Source organism: Pieris napi, chromosome 20, assembly GCF_905475465.1.
Source record: "Pieris napi chromosome 20, ilPieNapi1.2, whole genome shotgun sequence".
In the NCBI taxonomy this organism is placed as follows: Eukaryota; Metazoa; Arthropoda; class Insecta; order Lepidoptera; family Pieridae; genus Pieris; species Pieris napi.
This window is the reverse complement of record NC_062253.1, coordinates 4,450,854-4,476,908: the sequence shown is the minus strand read 5'-3', so window position 1 is coordinate 4,476,908 and position 26,055 is coordinate 4,450,854. Positions and strand designations below refer to the sequence as shown.

General features: G+C 35.5%; 1 protein-coding gene across 1 annotated transcript in view; it reads right to left on the bottom strand.

The window, feature by feature from the left end:
- The window catches only part of LOC125059934 (tripeptidyl-peptidase 2), a 30,934-nt gene that overhangs the window by 4,673 nt on the left and 206 nt on the right, over nt 1–26,055 (bottom strand). The window contains exons 2-21 of the mRNA XM_047664637.1: nt 24,003–24,184; nt 23,789–23,920; nt 23,330–23,516; nt 23,023–23,173; nt 22,212–22,375; nt 14,600–14,843; nt 13,541–13,671; nt 12,924–13,086; nt 11,919–11,989; nt 11,557–11,696; nt 10,749–10,920; nt 9,445–9,610; nt 8,230–8,393; nt 7,445–7,629; nt 4,706–4,920; nt 3,610–3,721; nt 2,384–2,506; nt 1,890–2,045; nt 1,341–1,429; nt 582–805 (exon numbers count right to left, since the gene is read on the bottom strand). Coding sequence (XP_047520593.1) covers nt 582–805; nt 1,341–1,429; nt 1,890–2,045; nt 2,384–2,506; nt 3,610–3,721; nt 4,706–4,920; nt 7,445–7,629; nt 8,230–8,393; nt 9,445–9,610; nt 10,749–10,920; nt 11,557–11,696; nt 11,919–11,989; nt 12,924–13,086; nt 13,541–13,671; nt 14,600–14,843; nt 22,212–22,375; nt 23,023–23,173; nt 23,330–23,516; nt 23,789–23,920; nt 24,003–24,184 — 3,171 coding nt within the window. The remainder of the gene's footprint in view (nt 1–581; nt 806–1,340; nt 1,430–1,889; nt 2,046–2,383; nt 2,507–3,609; nt 3,722–4,705; nt 4,921–7,444; nt 7,630–8,229; nt 8,394–9,444; nt 9,611–10,748; nt 10,921–11,556; nt 11,697–11,918; nt 11,990–12,923; nt 13,087–13,540; nt 13,672–14,599; nt 14,844–22,211; nt 22,376–23,022; nt 23,174–23,329; nt 23,517–23,788; nt 23,921–24,002; nt 24,185–26,055) is intronic.

The following is a 26,055-nucleotide window of genomic DNA, read 5'->3' as shown; positions in this document are numbered from 1 at the left end:
AAATAGCGTAAAATAGGATCCACGCGAGCTATATTTCCCTCAAAAAAGAAAAAAACACTGATTTAGTTTTAACTGACCGCAAAAAAGGAGGTTATCAGATTGTGTAATTTTTAAAATGTTCAAGTATAGTTAAGAATAAGGAGGTTAGTTTTGTAACGGTCATGATACAATAACACTTTAGTTCACCTTTTACAAGTCAGTATTCCTCATAAACTCCATTGAATATTCACAAATCATTTATATTACTAGCTGACCGGGCAAACGTCGTTTTGCCATGTATATCATTTATAATAAAAAATAGGGGTTGATCGTAGTGGGGTGAAAATTAGAGGTTCTATGTATTTTTTAATGCTGTATCATAAAAAAAATAAAATACCTAAAAATAAAAAATTAGGGGTGGACTAACTACCCTTAACATTTAGGGGGATTAAAAATAGATGTTGTCCGATTCTCAGTTATACCCAATATGCACACAAAATTTCATGAGAATCGGTCAAGCCGTTTCGGAGGAGTTTAACCACAAACACCGCGACACGAGAATTTTATATATTAGATTAGATATGTTTTTCTGTATAACTTACCAAGTTTAGGCAGCCAAGTAGTAGACAGTTCTTTAACAGCATCCAAGTAGTCCTCGTGTGTCTTTGTCTTGTCCTTTTCCTTATCGCGGTTGTCCCTACGACGAGGCGCCTCACAGAGCACGTACTGCACTTGGTATACGTCAACGCGACGACCGAGTTCGTCCTTAGCGAACGTAACTGTGCCCGTTAAAGTTTGACCGACGGTTAGGTTAGAACGACTTATTCTGGAATTTAATATTGACAAACATTAGGTCTAAATGGAATTGAATAATAACAAATATATAATATAAATTTGAGATTATTAATTATATTAGGATCATTCTACTCTTTTTACTAGGTGACCTATCAATTATCTGTTTTGTATTCATATAGAATGTTTAATATAAACCATATTTTCAATGTAAGATATATTAGATAGATAACAATCTACCGAATAATAATACGTTAAATTGTAAGCAGTGCGTTGAGGTTCACAATCTCGCGAGATAGATTATAATCTAACGGTATTTACAATTTTACGATGACAGTTAAAGCTAACCTCTCCACACAAATATGGGATAAGTTTTGGCCTAAGTGACTTATGCAATATGCATGTCTTTTGCAACCCTAAAGTGGTGGGTTTGAGTCACGGTTATATATATTATGTATACTAATCCACTTTTCTATGTGAGCAAGGAAGACTTACATGGTACATACAGAAATCTGAGACCAAGACTTACGAGTTTGCGACAATTTTTTTTTCTTAAAAAAAAAACTTACTTATCGGCAGGAACAGGAGTGAAGTAGAGTGGCAACAAGTTACCACTGGATAATGAAGCCGTCGTGAACTTTTTACCACCCGTTAGGGCCTGGAAATATAATGATTTAGGTTTAAAGACTTTATTTCTCAAAAAGACAAAAAATGTCACTATGTAAGAGTATAATACTTTAGATTAACAAAACATTGTAGTCGTTCTTAAAATAATCACAATTAAAGATAGCCGTACATGCAATAAACTAAATAAAAGTAAACAAAGAAATATGAATTAAAAGTAATTATAAGAAATGAATTTAAAGGTAATTTTGTCTAACATATTCACTTAGCTTCGATTTGAATGAATTGATAGAAGTTATATTTTTTTATATTTGTGGGTAGTTTATTAATAATAAGCTGTGCGCTTTCGTAGGTAATTTTTTTTTTGGAATTATTTATATTTTAATTTTGTTTTAAACCAAAAATAATATAAAAATTAAAACTGTGGAATTGGAACAGCTTTCTATAGCCAGTCTACTTGAAAACTAAATGCAATATATATCTCATATACATACATTAGACTGGGAGCAATAGGCGTCAAGGGTGATGGGCTGCGCTAGTCTCTGCTGAACAACGAGTGGAACATCCTGTAGACGTTCCAACAGAGATTTGTTCTCGTGACGTACGCTTAGTCGAACTGTGTATTCACCTTTTTCTAGCTTCACTGAATACTGAAACAAGGATACAATTTAAAATACGATTAGAGGACTGGCTTATAAACACACCATACTCATTTCATTCACTAATTCACTCACACACTAACTCACACCCACACACTCGATCATACATTCACTCATTCACACACACACCCACACACTCTATCATGCGCTCAGGCGTGTTGAAAAAAACAAAAATAATTTAAAAAAAAAGATGTTATTAAAGAATATTTATGGTATTTACTATAAAGCTTGTTAACAGAACTAAATAAAATAAAGTGTATAATCACAAAACACATTAATTATAAGTTTCAGTCACTGGTAAACAGCAGTACATAAAAATGTTAATATACCTTGGATGGATACGCATCGCCGACAGCCATCAACTGCTTTGAAGAATTGTAGAGCATCCACATTTGAGACTCGAACTCTGACTCGTAGAGCATATCGCATAGTAGAGATACGATTGGCGCTACCTGAAATATATTTACATTTTCAGGCCATGTTCAGATAGCAGAATTTTGACGCGCGTTTTCAAATAGCGCGACTAGACATCGTGGTATTTACATACACATTCACAGGAGCGTGCGTTAAAGCGTATCAGCGTGCGTTAACGCGCTTCAGCGTGGGTTAACGCGCATCAGCGTGGGTTAACGCGCATCAGCGTGAGTTAACGCGCATCAGCGTGCGTTAACGCGCATCAGCGTGGGTTAACGCGCATCAGCGTGGGTTAACGCGCATCAGCGTGCGTTAACGCGCATCAGCGTGGGTTAACGCGCATCAGCGAGCGTTAACGCGCATCAGCGAGCGTTGACGCGGCGCCCAGAGAAAGTCTCTAGACACAGACGAACGTGCGTTGACACGCGCTTGGACAGTTATGTAACGTCCGTTGACGCTTGTCATTTGACCTCTATAAATTTGATCGCGCGTTGACTTGCGTTGCGAACTATTGACCTTAACGAACTTAACGGTGTTTTACGACAATTTAAATATCGATTGGCACTGATCTTTAAATCATTAGTTAAATGCTTAACTGAACGGCAAAGATGGTTGCAACGATGTGACTGAAGAACCATAACATTAAAAAAATTATTATAGAACTTTTGCAAACGGGCAAGAAGCTCATCTAATGTTAAGTGACAGCCATAGACACTCTCAATGCCAGAGGGCTGGCGAGTGCGTTGCCGGTCTTTTAAGAATTAGTACGCTCTTTTCTTCGACTTAAGAGTTGGTTTGGAAATACTTTAGTGGGCAGCTGGGCAGTAAAGTTAGTCAGGGAACACCATAATTTAATATTTATCTAACCTATAGTTATACCTACGAATGGTAGATATTTAATTCGAATCCCAATAATCCACCAATCGTTGCAGTTACGCCTCGTATTATGGTATTGTTTTATACATATTATGAATGTAAAAACCGGGCATGAGACCAGTGTTTCAGATTTTATTTTAATGTAATTTTTAATTACTTAAAATACTTTTAATTACTTTTTTTTAAATACTTCAAATAATAATTTCTATCAATTCGATGGTTATTAAATACAGAAAAGCAAAATGAATTTTCAACCTGAATATACCTCAGTGGCTTTTGCGATGTGGAAGGTGTATGTGTTAATCATCTGATAGATCTGCCTCGATGGTGGAATCACATCTCTGCTAGTCAGCGGACTTATTTTGGAATCTGTTGGCCTGGAATTAGTACAAGGTGCGCATATATATGGGTGTCAGTATATAAAATATGTGTGAAAAGTAACTTTTCTAATGCACATGGAAAGTTCTTTTAAAACCTTTACGAAAATGCTTAATGAGTCAATGTTATTAAGAGTAACATTATTATCTTATAGAAAAAAGTAAAAATAAATAAAATATAGCCATCTACTATTGTATGCACTTCTTGTGAAACTACTGTACACTGCCCGGAAATAGGAAGTGTATATATAGTCTTTTATTTTGGATTTAGATCTGTTTATAATTAAAATTTAGATCCAAAAACAATTTTTTTATAATAGTAATCTACTGCCATTGTGTACAGGGACTTTTTCTATCTCTTAAATTTTTACTAAAAAGATACAATATATTAATTACAATAAACTAGTTCACTAGACAGTAATTATTTAAGGATTTGGAACTGTTTATAATTAAAAATTAGATCCAAAGACAATACATGGGTCAAATTCAAAACCATCCTTTCATAAAAAATGCTATAATTGAGTGCGTATCAATCTGGTATTGAAGTGAAACTTCTTTATCGACGTATGTGAGAAATTTATATAAAAAAATCGTCACGTTTTTAGGTTACGCGCCATGTTGCTTTTTTTTAATACCAACTACAAATAGCTTGATCGATCGCAGGTTGAATCCGATATTTTATTGAAAGTTTTGAAATGGCCATTCCATTACAAAACTTTCAATAAAATATCGGCGGCAAATCTCGCGAGAAAACCTTGAGTCGGATTACTTTAACTAAATGCAATAAATGAAATTCTGTAATAATCTTAGTAGTAATAAGGTAAAATGTAATAATTGCATTATTTGAATTCATGTCTATGATAATATTTAACCAATTTCTGAAAAGTTGCAAATAGTAGATCATTTTTCGAAAAATAAGGTCATAAAGAAGTTTCACTTCTTACGTGTGTACACCTAGTACACGCACAATTTTTTTTTATTCACCTGTATAGGGGCTCCGAGTGTTTAAGCTGGGCGGCGGGTTGGACGTCTTGTGCACGTAACGCAGCGAGCGCTACATTTCCTAGCGCGTGCGCACTTAATGTTAACTGGGGTCCAAAGTCTGGTTTAAGTCCGTGAAACTCCAAGGTATAGTCCATACATAAGTCGCCCAGGTTCGCCCAATACTTCGCTATTACTACTTCTAGAGTTACGCCACCCTGTATTTATACAAACAGTGCTTATGTATTGCGAGTACATATGTTCTCGCTGCAAACTTAAATAAATTGAATATAATAAAATCAGTTGCGCTACCACCTTGATAGCTGATTGGAATGTCACTACATGTTGACAATTCAATGATATGATTAATGCTATTTCATAAATTGATAAATTTTGTAATTCAAACGTTAATGTTATTTATTTATAATGTTTAAATAATTGTTAACTATGTTAAAAAAGTATTACTAATACGTAAAATAAATAATGCAAATCCTTTGGTTGACTTTTACTATTAGTTAATTTCAGATAAATATGCAAAAGCTATAATGATTTCCTATTTTATCGAATCGCACTGAACCTATATTTTACGTACGTAACGTTGTTATTTTGAACAATTAAAAATTCCTAATTTAGGCTGAAAATGGTAATGAACAAATACTGGTTTTATTGTGAAAAAGCGTGGGTTGCTCGATAGACGAAAAATATGGCACAAAGCGCGCCATATTATAAACTATATTTTTTTTCCACTTTTTAGTCCTAGCAGCAATACGTGTTGTCTCAATTTAATCGTATTGCTTTGTGGACTTTAAAAAAAATTCATTGTTTTTTCGAGATAAACCTATGAAATGATTATATTGTCGCTGATTCTTTATAATGGTAGGGGAGCCCAAGAGGGGATTTCGGGATTTACTAAAGCGCGGCAGATTAATATATAGGGGGATACCTTGTACCCGGTTAAGTACCTCCACAAAATATGAGGCCCATATATAAGGCCGCGCGTGAAGGAGACAGGATCAGATTAGTAAAAAAAAATTGACCATCAGAAATTCCCGAGCGCGTCAGATTAAGGTAGGGTGAGTTAATTACATCCTAAAAAGTGTATATTCCACTAATCTGACAATTTGAGAGTGACGGAAAAAAAGGGGAGGGCAACAAAGTTGTAAAAAAAAAACGTCATCTCGACATTCTCGAGCGTAGCTAATTTCTTTTTTATTTTGAAGGAAATAATTCAAGAATAATGAAAAATATAAAATCTGACGATTTCCACAAGCCGAATAACAAAAATTCGTCGATAAAGTTAAATGCGTGCAGCTGCGTGATGCCTACATTTCCTTAAACCGATCGGAATCTACTAAACGGCGTTCTAAATATTTCCCTCAAAATTACATTTCCTGTGAATTTGAACCGATTCGGACCGATAGATTTTGAGAAATTTTGAAAAATCTTAAAAAAATAAGAATTTTTTTTTTAAAGTGGTTTCTTTATCGATCAACTTCAAAAATAATAATCCGCCTTTGAGCTTGAAAAACCACGTTGATCGCCACCATGTTTTTTCGGAATTACTCCGAAATTTGTGGTTCGATCAATTAAAATTTCAAAATTACTTATGAGGATGATAAAACTGCGTAGAATGCCGCCAACCGCGTGAAAATTGCTTGATCCATTTAAAAGTTATTGCGGTTTGAAAATTCCAAAAATAGTGTTCTATGAAACTTCTATCAGACTTTCGAGCTGGGAGAGCTCAAATGCATCGAAATGTTATTTCTTTGAACTCAGCGAGCTCAAAATATCAATTTTAAGCGCCCAGGAATGGAATTAGCGGGAAGTTGCAGGGATGGCCCTTTAGGTGAACCGTTTTTCTAAATTTTTTTTGTCAGATCAGGCGAATCCCTCTAGATAATCGTCAGATTATGAGACAGTACGTTTAGAACATAAAGATGAACCACATATATCTTAATCTGACGCGCTTGAGTATTTCAAAATTGCGATTTTTTTTTGCAAATTAAGAAAATGGCTGTGGGTTTGCGTCCCATCGAAATCGTCAGATTAGTGAATGAGAGCTTTTTTTTGGTGCACTTAACACTCCCTTAGAAAATCTGACGCGCTCGATAATTTTTTTTTTTTTTTCATTTTCAACCCTTAAATACAACCACCCGCATCATGCAAACGATCAGATTAACATACGTACATTATTAAAAATACGTAGGGCATAGATGCTATCAATATCTGACGCGCTCGAGGATGTCCATGCAACAGTTTTTTTTTACATATTTAACTATCTATAGCCGCTTCCCCCACCGATGAAACGGAATTTATCATATAACATTTTTTTCTTCTTTTTATCTAAGCTTTGCATCCCAATAGGTCTCTACGACGCTCGAGTAAATCCCCATTTAGCATCGTGGGCTCCCCTACCATAAGTGTACATAGTTTGAATTAAATCTGTCCGTTTAAAGTGGGTCAAATTCGAGTCCGAAGGTTTCGGTTACATACATACAGGTGAAGCTAATATAAAACGTGTAAAAAAAATTGAATGAAAGTAATCATAATGTAAGATTTACACAAATACTAAAAGTAAAATTCATAAATCTGATACATTATTGTCCTTGCCCATTCAATGTAACACACATAGAAAACCCAAGTACGATAGCTACGCACGAAGCATGCTTCAGCGGCATGCTTGCGGTGTCTACAGTTCCCACTTACATAGATAAATAGTTCGATATATTCGTACAAACTTACAATAAGTTGAAATGGCAATAAGGTAGGTGCTTCACTAGTGATGGCCAGCATTTTGTGCGTTTCGTGCGTTCGACAACTGCGTTGTGGCGCCAATTGCATACAATGTACGAGGAAACGACCGCTGACTTCGCCGTTATTACCCGCTAGAGACATTTTTAGCACTCCCCACGTCGCTTCTAAGGGCGCTGGAATAAAAGTTGAGTAATTTTAGCTTTTTTACTGTTTAATAGCTATTCAATAAACCAAAACAAGGCTCACTAAAAAAAACACAAAACATTTATTTTTAAACATTACAAAAAATAAACTTCTTTTACTAAAACATGAAAACATAACCCAAATTTTAACAAATGACAACACATATGTAATTGAAAATTTAAAAACTCTACTCTCTAGTTCTCTAATAAAAGTTGGTACTAGTGGTCTGATTATATATTTCGATTCGATTATTCGAAATCGCGTTGTAGGAGTATTGTCTTAAAATAGTATATTAGAACAATTCAAAAACTAGGAACAGGAATTTAATAAATTATTTATACTTTAATTTTATAACAACATATTTGAAACAGATGCAAAGGTACGCAAAACTAATTATGGATACCCATCATTATAATTTCCGTGAAAATCGTGTTGTTATATAATATTTTTATTTCTCTAGTATTTTTTATTATATATTATTTATAACTCCAAGTGCTCTTCAGCAATTACCGACCTTATAAAATATATAACGTGATACATTCCAGTTAAATCAGTATTCAAATAGACTATAACATCTTAAGTATACTTACGTATAACAAGATGTCGGCGTATAGTCGCGGGCTTGAACACCACATTACTGTGCGTTAATTGCGGAGCTGCAGCGCACTGGGGCAACGGCTGCGGTTGCAGAACTGTCACGGGGATACGAAACACCGGGCCCTTTTCTAGACAGGCGACGTCGTATGCGTTTATACTGAAATTTTATTTGTTAAAATATTTTTAATACAACACCCAAAACATATTAATATCCGAAAATTAATTTAACTTCAAATAAAGAGCAGTGTCGGCCTACTTAGGTCGTGGTGTTATCGCCGGCTGTGCACCAATGGACTTTCTGTCTATGTGCGCTTTAACACGCGCTCGAACGGTGAAGGAAACTGAAAACGGCAGGTCTTGAACCTAAAAAGTCGACGACGTGTCTCAAGTGCAAAAGTCTAATCAAACTTGCCTATTAGAAAATGAAAGGATCATGAAACAGATACTTAAAAATCTGAGGCCAAGACCTAAACGATTGCAGCGCCACTGTCGTTACTGTCAAAAAATTCTTCAAAGATTAGTAGAATTAATATAAAAAGTCAACATATTTATTTAATTACCTTAAACAAAAACATACGTATTAAAAAAAAACAGGTTACATAAGTTATAAGGCAACGGGCGGCATTATCGCTAACAAGTGATTTCTTCAAGGCAACCCTAATATGTAACCATAAAAACGAAACACCTACAGAGGGTAAAGTACAAGAAGTGCATAATAGTAGTGTATGCAACTGTCATATAATAGAGGGTATTAAAACATTAGTTTTTTTTTTCAAAATAAGATTACACAAGTGTTTTAATACATAATGATATGCAGTTGCATACACTACTTTATTTAATCTCGTGGCTATCGGTAGCTACATTAAATAAAATACAATATGAAAGAAACAAAAGTCTGTTATTGGTCTATTGGCTCGAAACCAGCGCTTTGCGCGCTCACCACAGATAATGTTTATTTAAATTGAATTGAAACCTCCTTGGTCGGGACACATTGTACTTTAATAATAAAAAATTGTTTTAAAGCATTGTTTTGTTAGGAGAATAATGCTTTAATTTATTTTTTTAATTTTCTTAATAAAATATGCCAATAAAAGTTTATATTTCATTTCATAATTAGAATATTACCGAATGAGATTATTTAAATAATAATAATAAATAGTGCAACATACATAGAAGACCAATAAAAATAATAAAAAATCTTATCTTACCTTGCGAAATGCGGTCCTGGCTGTAAATGCGATGTATTCACGCGCACGGACAGAAGTCTTGGCGCATTCATGAGATCTAAATGCGTAGGCGCAGAGATCCATTCGGCGCAACATGATAACGCCAATCGCACACCAAACTGAATCTGCCTGCGAATCACTGCTTCCTCTGAAATTATACACCTATATACGCTTTTGTGTATCGCTTTAGTCAGAAGTCACGGATTATTAGAGGGGGAACAAAATAAATTCACCCGTTACCTCTACAAGAGACTAAAGAGTGTGACTCTGAGTGTTATGTACCCTATTTTTTCTGTGCACCATACACCAGGTGCACGCATAGTCGATACGCGGCTTAAGAATCGCACAAAGAGAACAATGCTTTAGAGCGACCCAAACAGTATTCGTAATGAAGTCATTTGAGAAGACGCATGTATATAGTGTTATTTATAACGAATTTCAAGGGACCGAGCATTTCTCTTTACACGCTTTATATTAGCTTCACCTGTATGTATGTATGTATCCGACTCCTACGGACTCGATTTTGACCCACTTTTAACGGACAGATTTAATTCAAACTTTGCGTACCTGTCAAAGATCGATGACAATGCAATAATCCGAAAAAAAAAATTTAGCTAATAAATAAATAATAGTTTAAAAAAACTAGAACACACGCTTTTAAAGCACATCAAACTAAAAAGTGAACAATAATTCCTAATTTAGGCTGAAAATGGTAATGAACAAAAAATACTGGTATTATTGTGAAAAAGCGTGGGGCGCTCTGTGCCATTCTATCGAGCAACCAATGTGCCAAAACCAAAACAATGTGCTTTAAAAGCGTGTTCTAGTTTTTTTAAACTATTATTTATTCATATAAAATTTCTCCAAATCCTTACGGCTGACAATATTATTGTCCTTTTGGTGAGACATTGTAACGAGGTATGTACTCAGGACTTATTATTCTAGTATGAGATTGTGTATCGACGGCCACCGAACGGTTCTTTGTGGTACAGGCCATATTAACAATTGTTGGTACTTCAAATAAGTTTTTAAGTTACGTAGTCCTGGAATGCGAGGCTGTGGCTAATCAACGTAAAAAAACCTCGGAACGGTGAGGTCGCTCCGGGAAGCCTGTGAAGTGCCCTGGAGACTTCTGTGCTTCTGGAAGGAGCTAGGCTGGCTAAATTAGCCAGGACTTTTACGCACAACGGACCAATTGGAGTCTAATTGCGGAAAAAGGAGTCCTACTACCCTAACCCCTAAGTTAAAAACTTAGGGGTTAGGGTAGTAGGAACCCAAATACTTACTGGTCTCAGAATCCCTATGTAAGAAATGTGGTTCTATTGTGATAGCGACATCTCTCGGCGGTTCATCGGGACGCGGCCTTAGGAAAATTCCCTTGGTATTGGCACCGCATGATATGTTGAATGTGACGTCACGCTCCGGCTGTTCGTGATATTGAGATAGGATCTCGAACGCCTGAAATAACAATTGTAATTATTTTTAACCGACTTAAAAAATTACTACCACATGTTTTTGACATTATGATGATATATTTAGGCGTTGGGCTAAATATCGTAAGTATGTTTATCAAATTTTTCGGAATTTAAAAGTTGAGATGTTCTTTTAAATAAGGTCTAATATACACATCACGTAGTACCTAAAGAATGTCGTCGTATATTTGAAATCAGTATAATTTTGTTAAATTACTCTTATTAGTAGCAGTACGAGAATTGTTTAATTTGATTGTTAATATCCGCGATGCGACTTTATCAAAGTTTAAGTAATGTCAATGTCAGTTTTTACAGTCGAAACAGCTTGACTTGTATGTCAAAATCCAATACATAAGTTCCGATTTTTTTACCCTTAGTGAATTAGCATCAGCACTTATTAAGTAGTTAAGTTATCTACAATTTAATGAAGTTATCAAATATGGTTTTAAAATCACGAGAAGAAAGCCATTCTGTACATGGTCCTTCGATCCGGAATTAGCGCATATAGAACGGAAACAAAAAATTTCAGTGTTTTATTAAGTCAGACATAAAATTCGGTAACAAATGCTAAAAAAGCAAAAAAATATTAGTGTACTAATCTTAATCATATAATGTTGTATACCTTTTCAACATTGAGCAATCCACAGCCCTGAGCCCAAGGTTCCACGTGGTTCAGATATGTAGCTGAATTTTCAAGAGCACGCTTCACAGAGTATGGCGAGTACGGTAACCCTTTAGCCTTCAGTCCGGACATTAATACAGCTGAAATTGATTACATTTTGTATTTTTATAATGGTAATCCAAGCCAATTTCCAATAGTTCCAATTTTTTTGGGAAAATATTTTAAATTGTATATAATTATTTATAATATGATTTTTTTAAACCTAAACATCAAGTATCAAGTTAAACTCTTTATCTACAGAATATGATAAATTTTAATTTTATCCTGAAATGGCTATATTTGGAAAAATCAATATATTTTACCGACAGCTCCAGCGACGTGAGGTGCGGCCATTGAGGTTCCATTCATTAGTTGCGAGTTGCGAAGAGTAAACCTGTAGATATTATGGAATTTGTTTAACATTAAGCTTTAAACTCGTGAAAATTTAGATAAATTAAAAATACTACAATTATTTTTTGAAGTTATACTTCTTTAGGCGCGTTATGAAAAATTGATGAGAGTGAAATTTTACGATGCGCGCGCACCGTGACACAAAATTATCAGTATGAAGTTGCCCACGGAAGATGCTACGGCATTGGACATAATTTAAAAACAACATTCGAATAATAATAGAATTTTTTTGTTACACTTAATGTAAGAGAATAATAATATTTATTTATTTAATTTTTCAAATGTAAGCTGACTTTATTGACTTTATTGACTATAATGACTCCTTTTCCAGTCTTTGATTATTTAATTGTAATTAATTATTTGCATGCAAACAAAAACTATTTTTAATAATGCCAAAGAAGTATAACTTCTCACGCGCGTACATAAGTACACGCAACCTTTTTTTTCAATCTCCGACAAAATTTAAGTATCTGTCAGAAAATGCTCGGATTATCAAGAAATTTCTGATTGAGTCAATTGACAGTCGATTTTATTTTGATTAGATTTGTTTTGTTATTATTTAATTGTTTCATACTTTTTTAACAAATAAAGTAGGAACTTGATACGATCAGAACAGAGCTAATGGAGTGGGCAGTACTCATTCAGTAAATTAAATACTGTACGATATATGTTTTGTATTAGCGGTTTTAGTGGGGATTATATGTAGATATATAATCCCCACTAAAACCGCTAATTACGATGTAAATATCAATGGAGTGACAATATTTCTCCGACATATATATTTATTTCTTATTAAAGAGAACTCAAGTAATAAATATTTCAATAATAAATATGTGTAACTCAGAATTTTTGAATATGCCGCTTTTCAATGAATATCCAATTTGATGATGTAATCATGTTCTTTAAACGTTAATCACCTCGCAACTGAAGCGACAGCACCCCCTGGAGCGCAAATCGCCAGTCCGGCAGCGCCATCTGGGCAGGGACCGCGGGAACTCCAACTGAAGGCGCCGTGTGGGACCCGTGCACGCATAGAGTACGCAGCGCTCATCATTTCCGGTGAGACGTACGCGCCCACACCTTTAAATTATTAATACCCCTTAGGTAGCGTTCAAGTATAACGTAACGAATTTGGGGGGGGGGGGGGGATTAAATTGTTAATATTATTTTCGACTTTCCACATAATGGTAACTTTAGGTATAAAGAGTCACTAGGTGGTCACGAAACGTTTAACTATACTTGGGTACAGAAAAACGTTACGGCGCGTTACATGGGGGGGGTAAGTCAAAAATTGCGTGACGTAATACTTGAACGCTCCCTTAAGCAGCCTCGTTCCAGACCTAGTTATTAAGACCTATAGAAATTTACATAACTTCTAATAACCTCTTATGTCTCTGCAAATATTCTATTGACAACACAAAATAGATTTATCTCAAATTAGTCAATGAAAATGCAGCAAAATTTAAAAGAAAACCACAGAAAATCTTCTTCAAATATTCATATTTATCATCTTCAAATATTTTAGAATACTCACCAATTAGAACAGGGTGAGCAATGTCTGGTGGAGCACCCACTGTCGCCAGCGCAGGTCCATGATTACCACCGGACACCACCCATGATACACCATAACGATTAACAACTGAGCTTATAATATCACCAATACGGCTGTAACCACAAAAAAATTATGAATGTTTAAACAACTCTTTACCTGTACAGAAATATTTTGCAGGGTAAATATTTATAGAAATTATAATAGCTCTGGTGTGGTGTTACATCTTAACTGTAAAGTATTTTAGTCAAGGGTCAAATGAAAATAAATATAACCAAGGAAAAAGAAAAATGTCTGATCTAGACTCATGGGGGTTAAATTTTAATGGATGAAACACAATAATAATAATAATATTAGCGTCACGGAGACGTTGTAGCGTTTTTGTCGAAAGGGAGAGAGCGATTGAGACCGATTGAGAGAGAGTAAGAAATGGCGAACGTGGCATGGAGCGAGAGTAGGGAGCAGCACGTGAGAAAGATCGAGAGAGAGAGTGAGATAGAGCTAACGTCGCATCATGCACAGTGCCATGGAGCGAGAGGTGGAAGAGAGCTATAGTGAGAAAGATTGAGAGAGAGAGTAAGGGGAAAAAATACACGCTATTGGTTGATGTATTCGTTTGGTAGTTACATATTATTAGAACTTGTGACAGAATTGCCATCTAGGCAATTCTGTCACATAATGTCTTGTGCAGTAAACGATTTTTTATTTATTTATATTATCATTAATAATAATAATAAACAAAACAATTAAACATTAGCTCTGTTTAAACAGTGTAAATAGAGATATACAAATACATGTAGTGATCATATACTGGTACATGATCATCTATTGGGGCATTTATCTTTGTAATAATTTACAAAGAAGTTTCACTTCTGACATGTGTACTTTGTACGCACGTACTTTTATTTTTAAAGAACATGATACAAACGACCACGAGGCTCATCTGATGTTAAGTGATACCGCCGCCCATAGACACTCAATGCCAATTTAATAAATTTAAGTTTGACTCACACTATTTTTTTTTAATAAGAAAATCTTACATACCCAGCATTAGACCAATGTGCGTGTTCTCCATAACTCATATTAATGACATCTATCTGAGTCGTCTTACATAGCTCCATTACTTTGATACAAGCTCTAACTAAGGCCGTTCCAGTCTCCATAGAACCAAGTCGACTATCTCCTATTGTAAGTGAGACAATTTGTGCTCCAGGTGCTACTCCATTTCTATCAGGTTCTTCAGGAAAGTACCCAGAGGCAATTGCTGCTACATGTGTTCCATGAGTAGCTGTAAGAAGAGATACAAATAAGTATTAGTGTTTTACAAATAGCTCTTACTTCAGGAGTACATATCTGAAATTTTTTGGCTGATTATTAGAATTTGACAAATCTTTAAGCTCTCAAATTTTAAGAGTTTAAGAAATTGATTCAATTTCTGAAGACCTCTCCAGATTGAGATGTAAATATGATCCTACATAATATATGATACCAAAAATTATTATTTATTTTTGTTTGATTACAAGTGTAAACCAAACAGCATCAGCATATAAAATAAATATTACACGACATATAAATATGTGGAGGCGCGGGATGTTACTTTATAAAACTTTATACCTATAAGCTAAATATTTGAAGTGGTTATATAGTGGACTGTATTTTTTTCTTATTGATACCTAATATGATTGCTCAATAATGGACAATGGGAAAAAGAAAGAAAGGATGTCGGCACAGTACCTTCAACCTCGTGGCTTCTTCTAGTGGCTTCTTTCCTTTGTTGTACACCAATGAACAATCACTTTCACAAATTATACTTAATCAAGTTAAAGTTAATTGAATTTAAGTATAGTTAAAGTTTATAATAAAAAATTAAATGTTTAAAAAGAAAAAGGAAGCGTTGCGAGCGTGCGGCGAATAATCAACCATAACGCGGGTCATCAAAATTGTCACTAATTAATTCTTATTAGAGACTCATCGACGTGCGCGCCACCTATAGCCCGTTCCGGAACTAGTACCGTCATAGGATTGGGACATAAAATAGGTGGGTGATGAGACATGCGTCTAGGAAGTATTAGGATGGGTATATGTATTGAGCAATCATTATTTAAAATCAAAAATTATTATAAAAATAACAATCCGGCGCAACCATTCCCCCGGGTTTGAAGGGTTGCCTTCAAGAAAAACTAGAAAGTAAATGAATAGCGATATGAAAAGCGATCTAAAGAAAAGTTTATTAAAGTAACTAACTTAACTAACGACTTATACAAATGTAAACTAACTAACCTAACCAATGACCTATACAAATGTAACTATTCGCTAGGTAGGGGACAGAGACGTACTACAGGACGCAGATAGGTACCTGACGCCGTGCGAACGCGGACCACACGTATAACACCGTTTGAACCAGGGAAAACTTCCTCCACTATTCCTAACGGCCAGTGGAGCGGCGGTGCATTGTCGACAATAACTATTACAACATCGCCGTTAGAAATTGGCTTAGCTGGCGTGTTCCACTTGTTCCGCATTTGCAATGTATGAAGGTAATCAGACTTCCAGCGCTTCCAGAAGGACTGCACCAGCTTGTCAACTAACTCATGACGCGAAAGCAAATGTAATCTATCTTCTTCGATTTCTCTAGCTGGTAGATACTTTAGCGGTGTTAAGTTTAAAAAGTGTGCGGGTGTTAACGCGAGAGGTTCCGATGGATCATTGGATAGCGTGCGACACAGTGGTCGCGAGTTCATCACTGCCTCGATCTGTGCAAGTACAGTGCTGAACTCCTCGAAAGTTAGAATTTGATCACCTATCACCCGGTATAAATGAGTTTTAAGGCTCTTAATATTGGTCTCCCAATTGCCACCAAAATGACTAGCAGCTGGAGTATTTAATGACCAATCAATGCGAGTTTCAGCTAATACGTGACCAAACTCAGAGTTAAAGTGTTTTGAAACTAAGAAGTCGTGTAACTCCGAAAGCGTGCGCTTTGCGCCTACGTAATTAGTGCCGTTATCTGAGTACACGCGAGCCACGGGACCACGGCGTGATAGAAAACGCTTAAAAGCTCCAAGGAAGCTAGCTGTGCTCAAATCACCTGCAACTTCTATGTGAACAGCGCGGGTGGTTAAGCACACAAAAAGACATACGTATGCCTTGAACGATCGAATTCCGCGTCCACGCGAACTACTCACTTTAAAGGGACCCGCGTAATCAGTGCCAGTATGTACGAAGGGTTTAGCGACTGGTGTAACTCGGCAGGAGCGATGATCGGCCATTTCAGGAAAATTTGGTTTAGCGCGGAGTCGAAAACAGGGTAAACATTTGTGAACCCGGCTTCGAATTAAATTTCGAGCGGACAAAATCCAATATTTTTGACGCAGTATGGACATCAAGAGCTCCGGACCTGCATGGCAATTCAATTTGTGATAGTAATCCACTATAAGATTCAAAATATGACCTTTCCGAGGAAGTATGAGTGGGTGCTTACTATCAAATTTTATATCGGCGTTACTCAATCGTCCTCCGACTCTAAGAAGTTTGTTCTGAAGGAATGGCTTGAGGCGCTGAAAAGCAGGGGTACATCGCTTGCCTGTACGTAAGCAAGCGATTTCGTTGAAGAAGTGGGACCGTTGAAGGTCACTCAGTATTAAATTCTCAGCGTAATCTAAATCCGCTGCGATTATAGTACTACGCCGAGGCAATAATTTAACAAAACGACAGATATAAACGACAATGCGTAAAAGCTTTGACCAAGATGAAAAACGATTTGCAAGCGTAATTAAAAAACTTTTCTCAGTCTTCAGCAGTGAAAAGAGTTACATGCTTCTTTACTTCTGGAGGCTGAGACACAGTAGATGGATTAAAATCCGTAACAGGCCAAAAACTTGGATCTGATAGAATCCATTGAGGACCGCAGAACCAAAGCGGATGATCAATGATTTGTGCGGGACTAAGGCCACGAGATAAACAATCAGCGGGGTTTTCATGGCCAGCGATGTGATAAAATGTTTGCGGTGGAAATTCATTCTGAATCTTAGAGACTCTATTAGCAATGAAAGTATCCCAACGATGGGGCGAAGAATGCACCCAACAAAGAGCTACAGTCGAGTCTGAGAATGCGAAAACACGATCTATATTAATGCGATTGTTACAAGCATTAATTACATTAGCAATTAAGTTGCTTAGGACTAATATTGCACAAAGCTCGAGACGTGCTAGCGAAACCACCTTACGAGGTGACACTTTAGATTTAGCGCTTATCAGACTAAATGAGTTTTTGCGAAGACCTTGACTGTCTCTTACATGAAAGTACACAACTCCTCCGTAGGCCCTTTCACTTGCGTCCGCGAAGCCCACAACGGTTACAACATCACCGGACGCGATGCCAACATGTCGTGGAATTTTAATTTTTCCAAGAAGAGGAAGTTCCTCCTTAAAACGGGACCACTGTTGAATGATGTGGTCGGGTGGTATATCATCCCAATCACATTCACACAACCAAAGTTGTTTTATGAGAAGTTTTGCGTATAAGACCACGGGTGCAACAAATCCCATGACGTCCCATATCCTAGCGACACACGACAGAATAGTACGCTTTGTACATGATTCAGCGGTTGTACAGATTTTAAGACTAAAATTATCTGTTGCGGGTGACCAGCATAGTCCTAGTACCTTATGCGAATCAGAGTCATCAAACTCCTTTACAGCAGAGAGACGATGCGACGGCGTAATAGAATCCAAGACTCTTTGTGAATTGCTTGTCCATTTAACAAGATCAAATTGTCCGGCTTTCATCAAAGCGATTACTTCCGCAGCGGTGGAAATAGCCTCATCTTCGTTGTCAATGCTGTAGACAAAATCGTCCATATACAAACCAGTCTTGACTGTTTGCTGTGCTCGCGGATAAGAAGCACCTTCATCCAAAACTAGTTGCTTTATGGTACGAAGAGCGTGAAACGGGCTAGACTTCAGTCCGAAACAAACGCGGTTAAATTCATAAACCTTCAAGGGTTCTTGCGGCGAAAAGCGATACAGAATGCGTTGGAACCTTCGGTCACATGGCCGAACTCCAATGCAAAGAAACATTTGACGAATGTCAGCGGAGAGAGCGATACGAAATAAGCGAAAATTAACAATAATATGAAATAAGTTTCCTTGCAGATTTTGCCCATTATATAAAATGTCATTAAGCGAGATTTGGGAACTGGACTTTGAACTACCGTCCAGGACGATGCGTAATTTAGAAGTAAGTTTATCTTCTCTTATTATACCATGGTGAGGTATTGTATATGAGGGTAAATTCCGAGTTTCTTCAGTGTCTAGAGGAGCGGGAGAAATATAACCCTTATTTAAATATTCACTAATCACGTTATCATACGCCTCCTTTAATTTAGGTGATGCCTGCATTTTACGTTCTAAACAAAGAAAGCGATTTTTAGATTTCTTAAACGAATCACCTAATGAAAATACATCCCCTTTAAATGGAAGCGCGACCATGTATCGACCATCCGTATCACGGGTAGTCGTGCTGCTATAGATATCTTCACACGCCTTATCATCTGGACTCAATAGTTGCGGGGCGCTTACTTCTTCTATCTGCCAGAATTTACGTACAGCAGCGTCAAGCGGGTCTGTAGCACAACAATATGAGACAGACGCGTGATTATCAACTAGAGCAGGAGCAGAGCCGACAATAACATAACCTAACACGGTCTCTAAAGCGAGCGGTGAGAGACAATCAGACTGACCTTGAACTTTACGAGATAAGAGAAGGTGAGGAAAGATTGATGCTCCAATCAACAAATCAATATCTCCAGGGGCAGCGTAGGTATCGTCAGCTAAAGGTAAATTATTAAAATTGATCAACGACGAAATATCCACAGACACAGTGGGCAAGCGCTCCGTGACCTTGTCGACTACGAGCGAGTCCATGCTAAAACACACACTGAGATCAAAGCGGGAAAAGAATTTCACCGAAACCGAACTTAGAATTGGCTTAGTAGTACCTCCAATCCCTTTAACCACTGAACATGAGGGTTTCTGGTTTGTCTCTAAACCCAACCGCTGGCATAAGCTGCGACTGGCGAAATTACTTTGCGAGGCACTGTCCAATAAAGCGCGCACATTATGTTCCCTACCTTGCGTATCGAAAACAACAACGCGTGCGGTAGCGAGTAACACCGTAGTAGGTGTGCGGGAAGCATTACAATTAGATAAGGAACACAATGTGACGTCATGGGGTTGCGTGGGTATCACCGAAGTTCGCCCTTTATTAGCGGTACTACTGTCAACCGAAGTGCTGGCAGTGGCAAGGCGCACAGTGGAAGCGGCATTGCGCAGCGTGGCAGCAGGTAAAGTGCGTGAAGTACTGTCACCAGACGTGGTGCCCGTGGCTGCGGCGGTGTTATTGTTATCAAAGTGTAACATGGTGTGATGTAAATTATTACACCGGCGGCAGCGTGAAGAAGAGTTACAGGCAGTTAATCGGTGCTTCCCTAAGCAGTTCACGCACAGATTATTCGCCTTAACAAATTTAAAACGATCGTTAGCGGTCATGTTATGAAAAGTTGAGCATGTATACAAATGTTCGTGTCGCGTATTACATAGGGAACACACCGGCTGCGTAGGTGCAGTCGCCGTATTTAGGTATGTATGCGTTGGTTTTGAAATTTTGCTTGTCGTATCATATTTACGTTCCAAAGTTTTCTTAGCATCATATTTACCTGAAGTGCGTTGTAATATTTTTAGGTGTTCGCGAATAAAACTTATAAACTCGCTACATGTTGGTATATCCGAACTGCGTTTATACAGTTCGAATAAACGAACTGTTTCAGTATCTATTTTTTTTAAAGCCATATACATAAATATGAAATCGGCTAGGTTATCTAGCTTTAAATGCTCAAGAGCGGCAACTGAAGAAGAAAATGTTTCTAAAAATTGCTCAAGGTTATTTGCGTTTGCGATAGACATCGCCTTAATATCGTAAATTTGATCTAAATACGAGGTTGCGAGATAACGCTTGTCTTCAAATTTATCAATAAGTGTTTTATAAATTATTTCATAATTTTCGGCGCAAGGTGTAAACCCGGCGCAAGCCGATTTTGCTTTGCCTGTTAGTTTTCCTAATAGGTAATATATCTTTTCACCGTCCGTAAGTGATTCATTTTCATGTATGGTAGTCTTAAAGTTATTATAGAATAAAGGCCAAGACCTAATATCCCCGTCAAAAGATACCAACTCGATAGGAGGCAAATAGGGCTTAAGTCTCCGCGGCGTATCCTTATCAGTTTTATTAGCACTACAGCTGTACAGTGAAACTAAGCGCTTGACGCGGCTGTAAAGCCGCTCGAATGCAATTAAACTTTTAAATTCTGAAGTCGCCTTAGGATTTAAAGATAACAAGCGATTATTATAATCATCTAAGATTTTAATAAAGTCTGAGCGTAACGTTTCAATATTACTACTCGCGTCGAGAAAGTTTTCCCTCATCAAAGGGTCACAATCCGCATCTTTAGATAGGTCAAATACCTCTTGTAAACAAATGAATATTGTATTCCGTTTTTGTTCTAATAATACGAGTTGTATATCTACAGCTAGATCTGTAGATTCCGAAAGCTTATCACTCTTCGGCATTTTTAATTTAAAATAGCGGTAAAATTATAGTTATTCAATATAATAGAATAGAAAAGCAATTAAGAATAATTAGGTATAAAGTTTACTGAAGTGCAAATATGTTGCAGTGACCGACAAACTATGCCAAGGTCACGCGTACGTTTAACAAAGCGATGCAAGTAATGATCGAAATGTTATAAGCATAACATTAAAATTGCTTAGCTAAATTATTATACTAAGCGAAAATAAGCGGAGCGTAGGTAAAACTATAAGCTAAGAAATATATCTCGGCTCGTTTGGACCAACTTTTAATGGAGACGCGGGATGTTACTTTATAAAACTTTATACCTATAAGCTAAATATTTGAAGTGGTTATATAGTGGACTGTATTTTTTTCTTATTGATACCTAATATGATTGCTCAATAATGGACAATGGGAAAAAGAAAGAAAGGATGTCGGCACAGTACCTTCAACCTCGTGGCTTCTTCTAGTGGCTTCTTTCCTTTGTTGTACACCAATGAACAATCACTTTCACAAATTATACTTAATCAAGTTAAAGTTAATTGAATTTAAGTATAGTTAAAGTTTATAATAAAAAATTAAATGTTTAAAAAGAAAAAGGAAGCGTTGCGAGCGTGCGGCGAATAATCAACCATAACGCGGGTCATCAAAATTGTCACTAATTAATTCTTATTAGAGACTCATCGACGTGCGCGCCACCTATAGCCCGTTCCGGAACTAGTACCGTCATAGGATTGGGACATAAAATAGGTGGGTGATGAGACATGCGTCTAGGAAGTATTAGGATGGGTATATGTATTGAGCAATCATTATTTAAAATCAAAAATTATTATAAAAATAACAATCCGGCGCAACCAATATGAAACATAGCTCTTTTATATTTGTGCATACCTGACTCAGGCCATAGATTGTTTAGGTCTAAGAAATGCTGTGTTCCTCTTAATCTATTGTTTCACCATATGAGTGATAATTGCACACACGTAAAAAACCTGTATGATACATGCCATTCTACATAAGATAATCACTTACAGCACATGCCAACGACTTCTAGGGTGTTTCCTTCATCATGAACATTGATAGTAACTGTCATCTCATCCAATGGAGTGAGGTGTGTGTGCTCGTGGGTTCGACTGTACTCTCCCAACAGGGGCCCTGATGACAGATCCCCACTTTCTGATGTATCTATACAGGCTCTGGTAATTAAAAAATAAATAGTATTATGAATTATTAATTAATATTTCCATCGTTATCTTTATCTATGTAAAAGATGATGATTGTAGTTGTTAGATCAAATTATTAGCAGAAACCAGTCTAAGTTTCATAAGATCTTCAAGATTCCTTGTTTACATATAAACTAATGTTAAAAGTCTTTATGACTTAAAATATTTACTTCTCATATTAATGGAAGGCCAATTTATATAAGAAAGATTCATTTATATTATATAGTGTATTTCGCGAATAAAAATTATAAGTGTAAGAAGACTTTGCAATGTTTAGGGTACATTTAGTCATAAATACATAACATAATGACTGTAGTCATGTGTAATTATTTGATCACCATACATTTATGTCCATTACGGTAACAGCTCATATTTGTCACTTATCAACAAAACTATGTAATGCTGGAGGCATTACAAGTATTAAATATTCTTGTTATTACTATATTATATAAATTTTGGCTTTACTTATACAGTATATTTATATGCATATAATTATTTACCATACAACTGACATTTCAAAATTTTGCTTTATTGATAAGATTATTTACCAGTTTATTTACCAGTTATATAAATATAAGAGTCTGACTTGGTTAATATTAAATAAACAAGAGTCTATATACCTCCAGACATTGCCATCATGGAACAGGACACAATCATAAGTTGGTCCCAAGTCATTATACTTTTTGTCAGCACTTTGAAGCACTTCTATTTTTGCCTCTAACTCTTCTTTTATTAGCTTGTCTTCTGCACTTAGTGTAGAATTCTTTGACACTGTAACCAATAAAATTAAAAATATGTAGATATAATTCTATATATTATATAGATATATATTCTATATATATAGTTCTAATAGAATATAAATTATCAACAATATAATTAAGACTCAGAACAAAATATGTTCCTTATTGATGGCTAAGATACACTTACCAACTTCACTCTCAAACTCCTGTAACTTTTTGTTTGCTTCAGCAAAAACTGTTTTATGTCCCACATCCCAAAGATGCTCCTTTCTGTGTTCTTGAATTCTTTCTTTTACCTTTGTAGGATACAAACTGAATGGGTAGAGAACTCCAACCCTCCATTCTCCAGTTGGATTTTTCCATGACTCTTGTATCTTGAATAAAAAATATTGAACTCAATTGTTTACATTTTAAAATTCGGTAAGACAAGTAATTTTAATAATTTATAATAAATTATATAAAACGATAAATTATAAAATTAAGACACGTGTCAGGATTATTATTACTTTCAGGACCATAGCAACAACAAAATCGAACAGCTGTGAATGACGTTTAGCAAGTCATTGACCTTGCACAAAAATCCCAATATATCTATGAATATGTAAAAAATGGTATTATTTGTAGACAATTATTATCAAGCCCTTACCTTTAACTTGCGACCGGTTATACCGGTGATACAACCATCAACCACCTTCCGTATCACGGTGCTTGTGTCCACATCGCCACAACCAGTACAATCAAACCTCTCTATTACCTTTGTTTTTCCTGTACTCGTAATCTAGAAATATTATTCAGTCATGAAATTACAAAACAATTCAATTATAATTCAAACAAAATCATGACAAATCATATTTTTTTACCGTAAGCCCCGACGCTGCAGGATCAACACCAGAGTCAAAAATTGCAATAACTGTGTCTTTCCCATCGTAATTAGGATATTTGTTCAAGAAAGAAACTATTCCCGTTTCCTTTTTTGGCAATAAACCCCAGACGGGAAAATCACAATCGATCGGTACGTCTGCCATCTTTGCTGACCGGATACCTATTCCACAGATTAAATATACGAAATGTTATGTTTGTAGTTTTGTCACTAGAAAATTGTCCTTGACAATGCCTAAGTAATCTGTGTAAATGCCTTAGGTGGCTAAACACACCACTTAAAGCGCTCAAAAAATAAATACTCCTATAATACAAATATTTAATAAAAATTTCAAACCTATGTACATTTTTATTTGTGTAGAAACAAAATAATATTTTTTAATAACAATAATAAATGTTTCTGTTCCGTAATCAAGTTCAATCAATTTTCAGTAGTGTGTATCTCACATATCCATACAAAAATATGTTACTTACTTTATGATATTTAAAAAAAAATATAAACATTTACTGTTTAATCATAATCATATACTTAACTTTTCTACATGAGAGATCGCGACCAAGCGTGTAAGATGATTTAAAAACTTATCGATTCTACAAATCCTAATTAAGAATTATTTTTTACCGCAAAATAAAAATAATAAAGAAGTACCTAAATTGCTTTTAAATACAAACAATGTCAGATATGAAGAGAAATAAAAGTATTAGTAATAGGAACTTAATACAATTCTTAATACAAAATAAACGTATCTCTCGGAAATTATAAAAATTTTCGGAATTTTGAATGGCCTAACCTACTCTACCCTACTGAGAATACAACAATTTAGATTTTATTTTGAATGCCATTTTTATAAATCTCACATATTCTGTGGTAGAACTTCTAGTAGTGCGTGTATCATTAAAATTCAATGGTATTTATTTTAGTCATTAACTTCCTTACATTAGTCATTAACATGTGCCAAAATTCCCAACGAGATGTCATAAAATTTTTTATTATTTAAATAATAAAAATGCAATAGAATCAGCGGGACATAATATCTTTGTCCCGCTCTCTCTCTAAAGAAATTTATTCACATTGTTAGTCTCCAGTAACTTAAATTAACCACAATCCTACCAATAATTTTATTAAGAAAAACCTTTATAAATGTTTGCATTTACTATCCAAGAATTTGCACTACACTTAACATTTAGTAGCAACTACCGTATTTAATTCACTTTGGAAATAAATAAAACTTCCTATGTAGATTTCCAAGTAAGTACAGTTGACTTATTTTTTTATTATATTTGTGCTGGCTGCATAGAAATAAAAAAAAAACTGTTTCATTAGGAATTTCATCTTTCAAATAAGAAAATCATTCAGTTTCTTTTGAAAATGTTGAATATTTAAGATTATCTCCATAGGCCATAATGTGGTTTAACATTCTACCTGCTTATGTGATTATTACAGCAGGCATGGGCCTACCTGGATTAGGTCTCTGGTGGCTACATTACTTAGCTCTCGGAAATGTAACGTATTACTGTTTAATTACACTATTTCAAGGAATTATAATAGATTTTTAATTTATTGTTATTATTTATTGCATTTAACCAGAAATATCTAAAATATCCGCCTTCTTTCAATTTTATTTATATCAACCTTTACAAAATACCAAGTACTTAACAAAGTACCTATTATTATTCTATAATAAAATAAGAATTTCTCCTATTTTACAAAACAATAAAGATAAAAAGTGACATAAAATATTTATTTTTCGTAAATAAAAGGGTAGCACTTATAGAAACGAATGTATCCATGTGCTAACGTCGTTCAGCGTTATTTTTTGTGACGACTGACGACTATAGTTATTAGTTATAGCACAGATTAATAATAAAATCATTTCGTTCGTTAAGTATCAAGTTAATTACTGCCTAACTTTAGTGACGTAACAATATAGTTTACTTAACAAAGAAGTGTAATCCCACAACTTCTTGCTTTAAACATTTAATAAAGTAAACTAGATTTTTTAATTTAATAACTTGACAGCTCTAGTTCTGTCT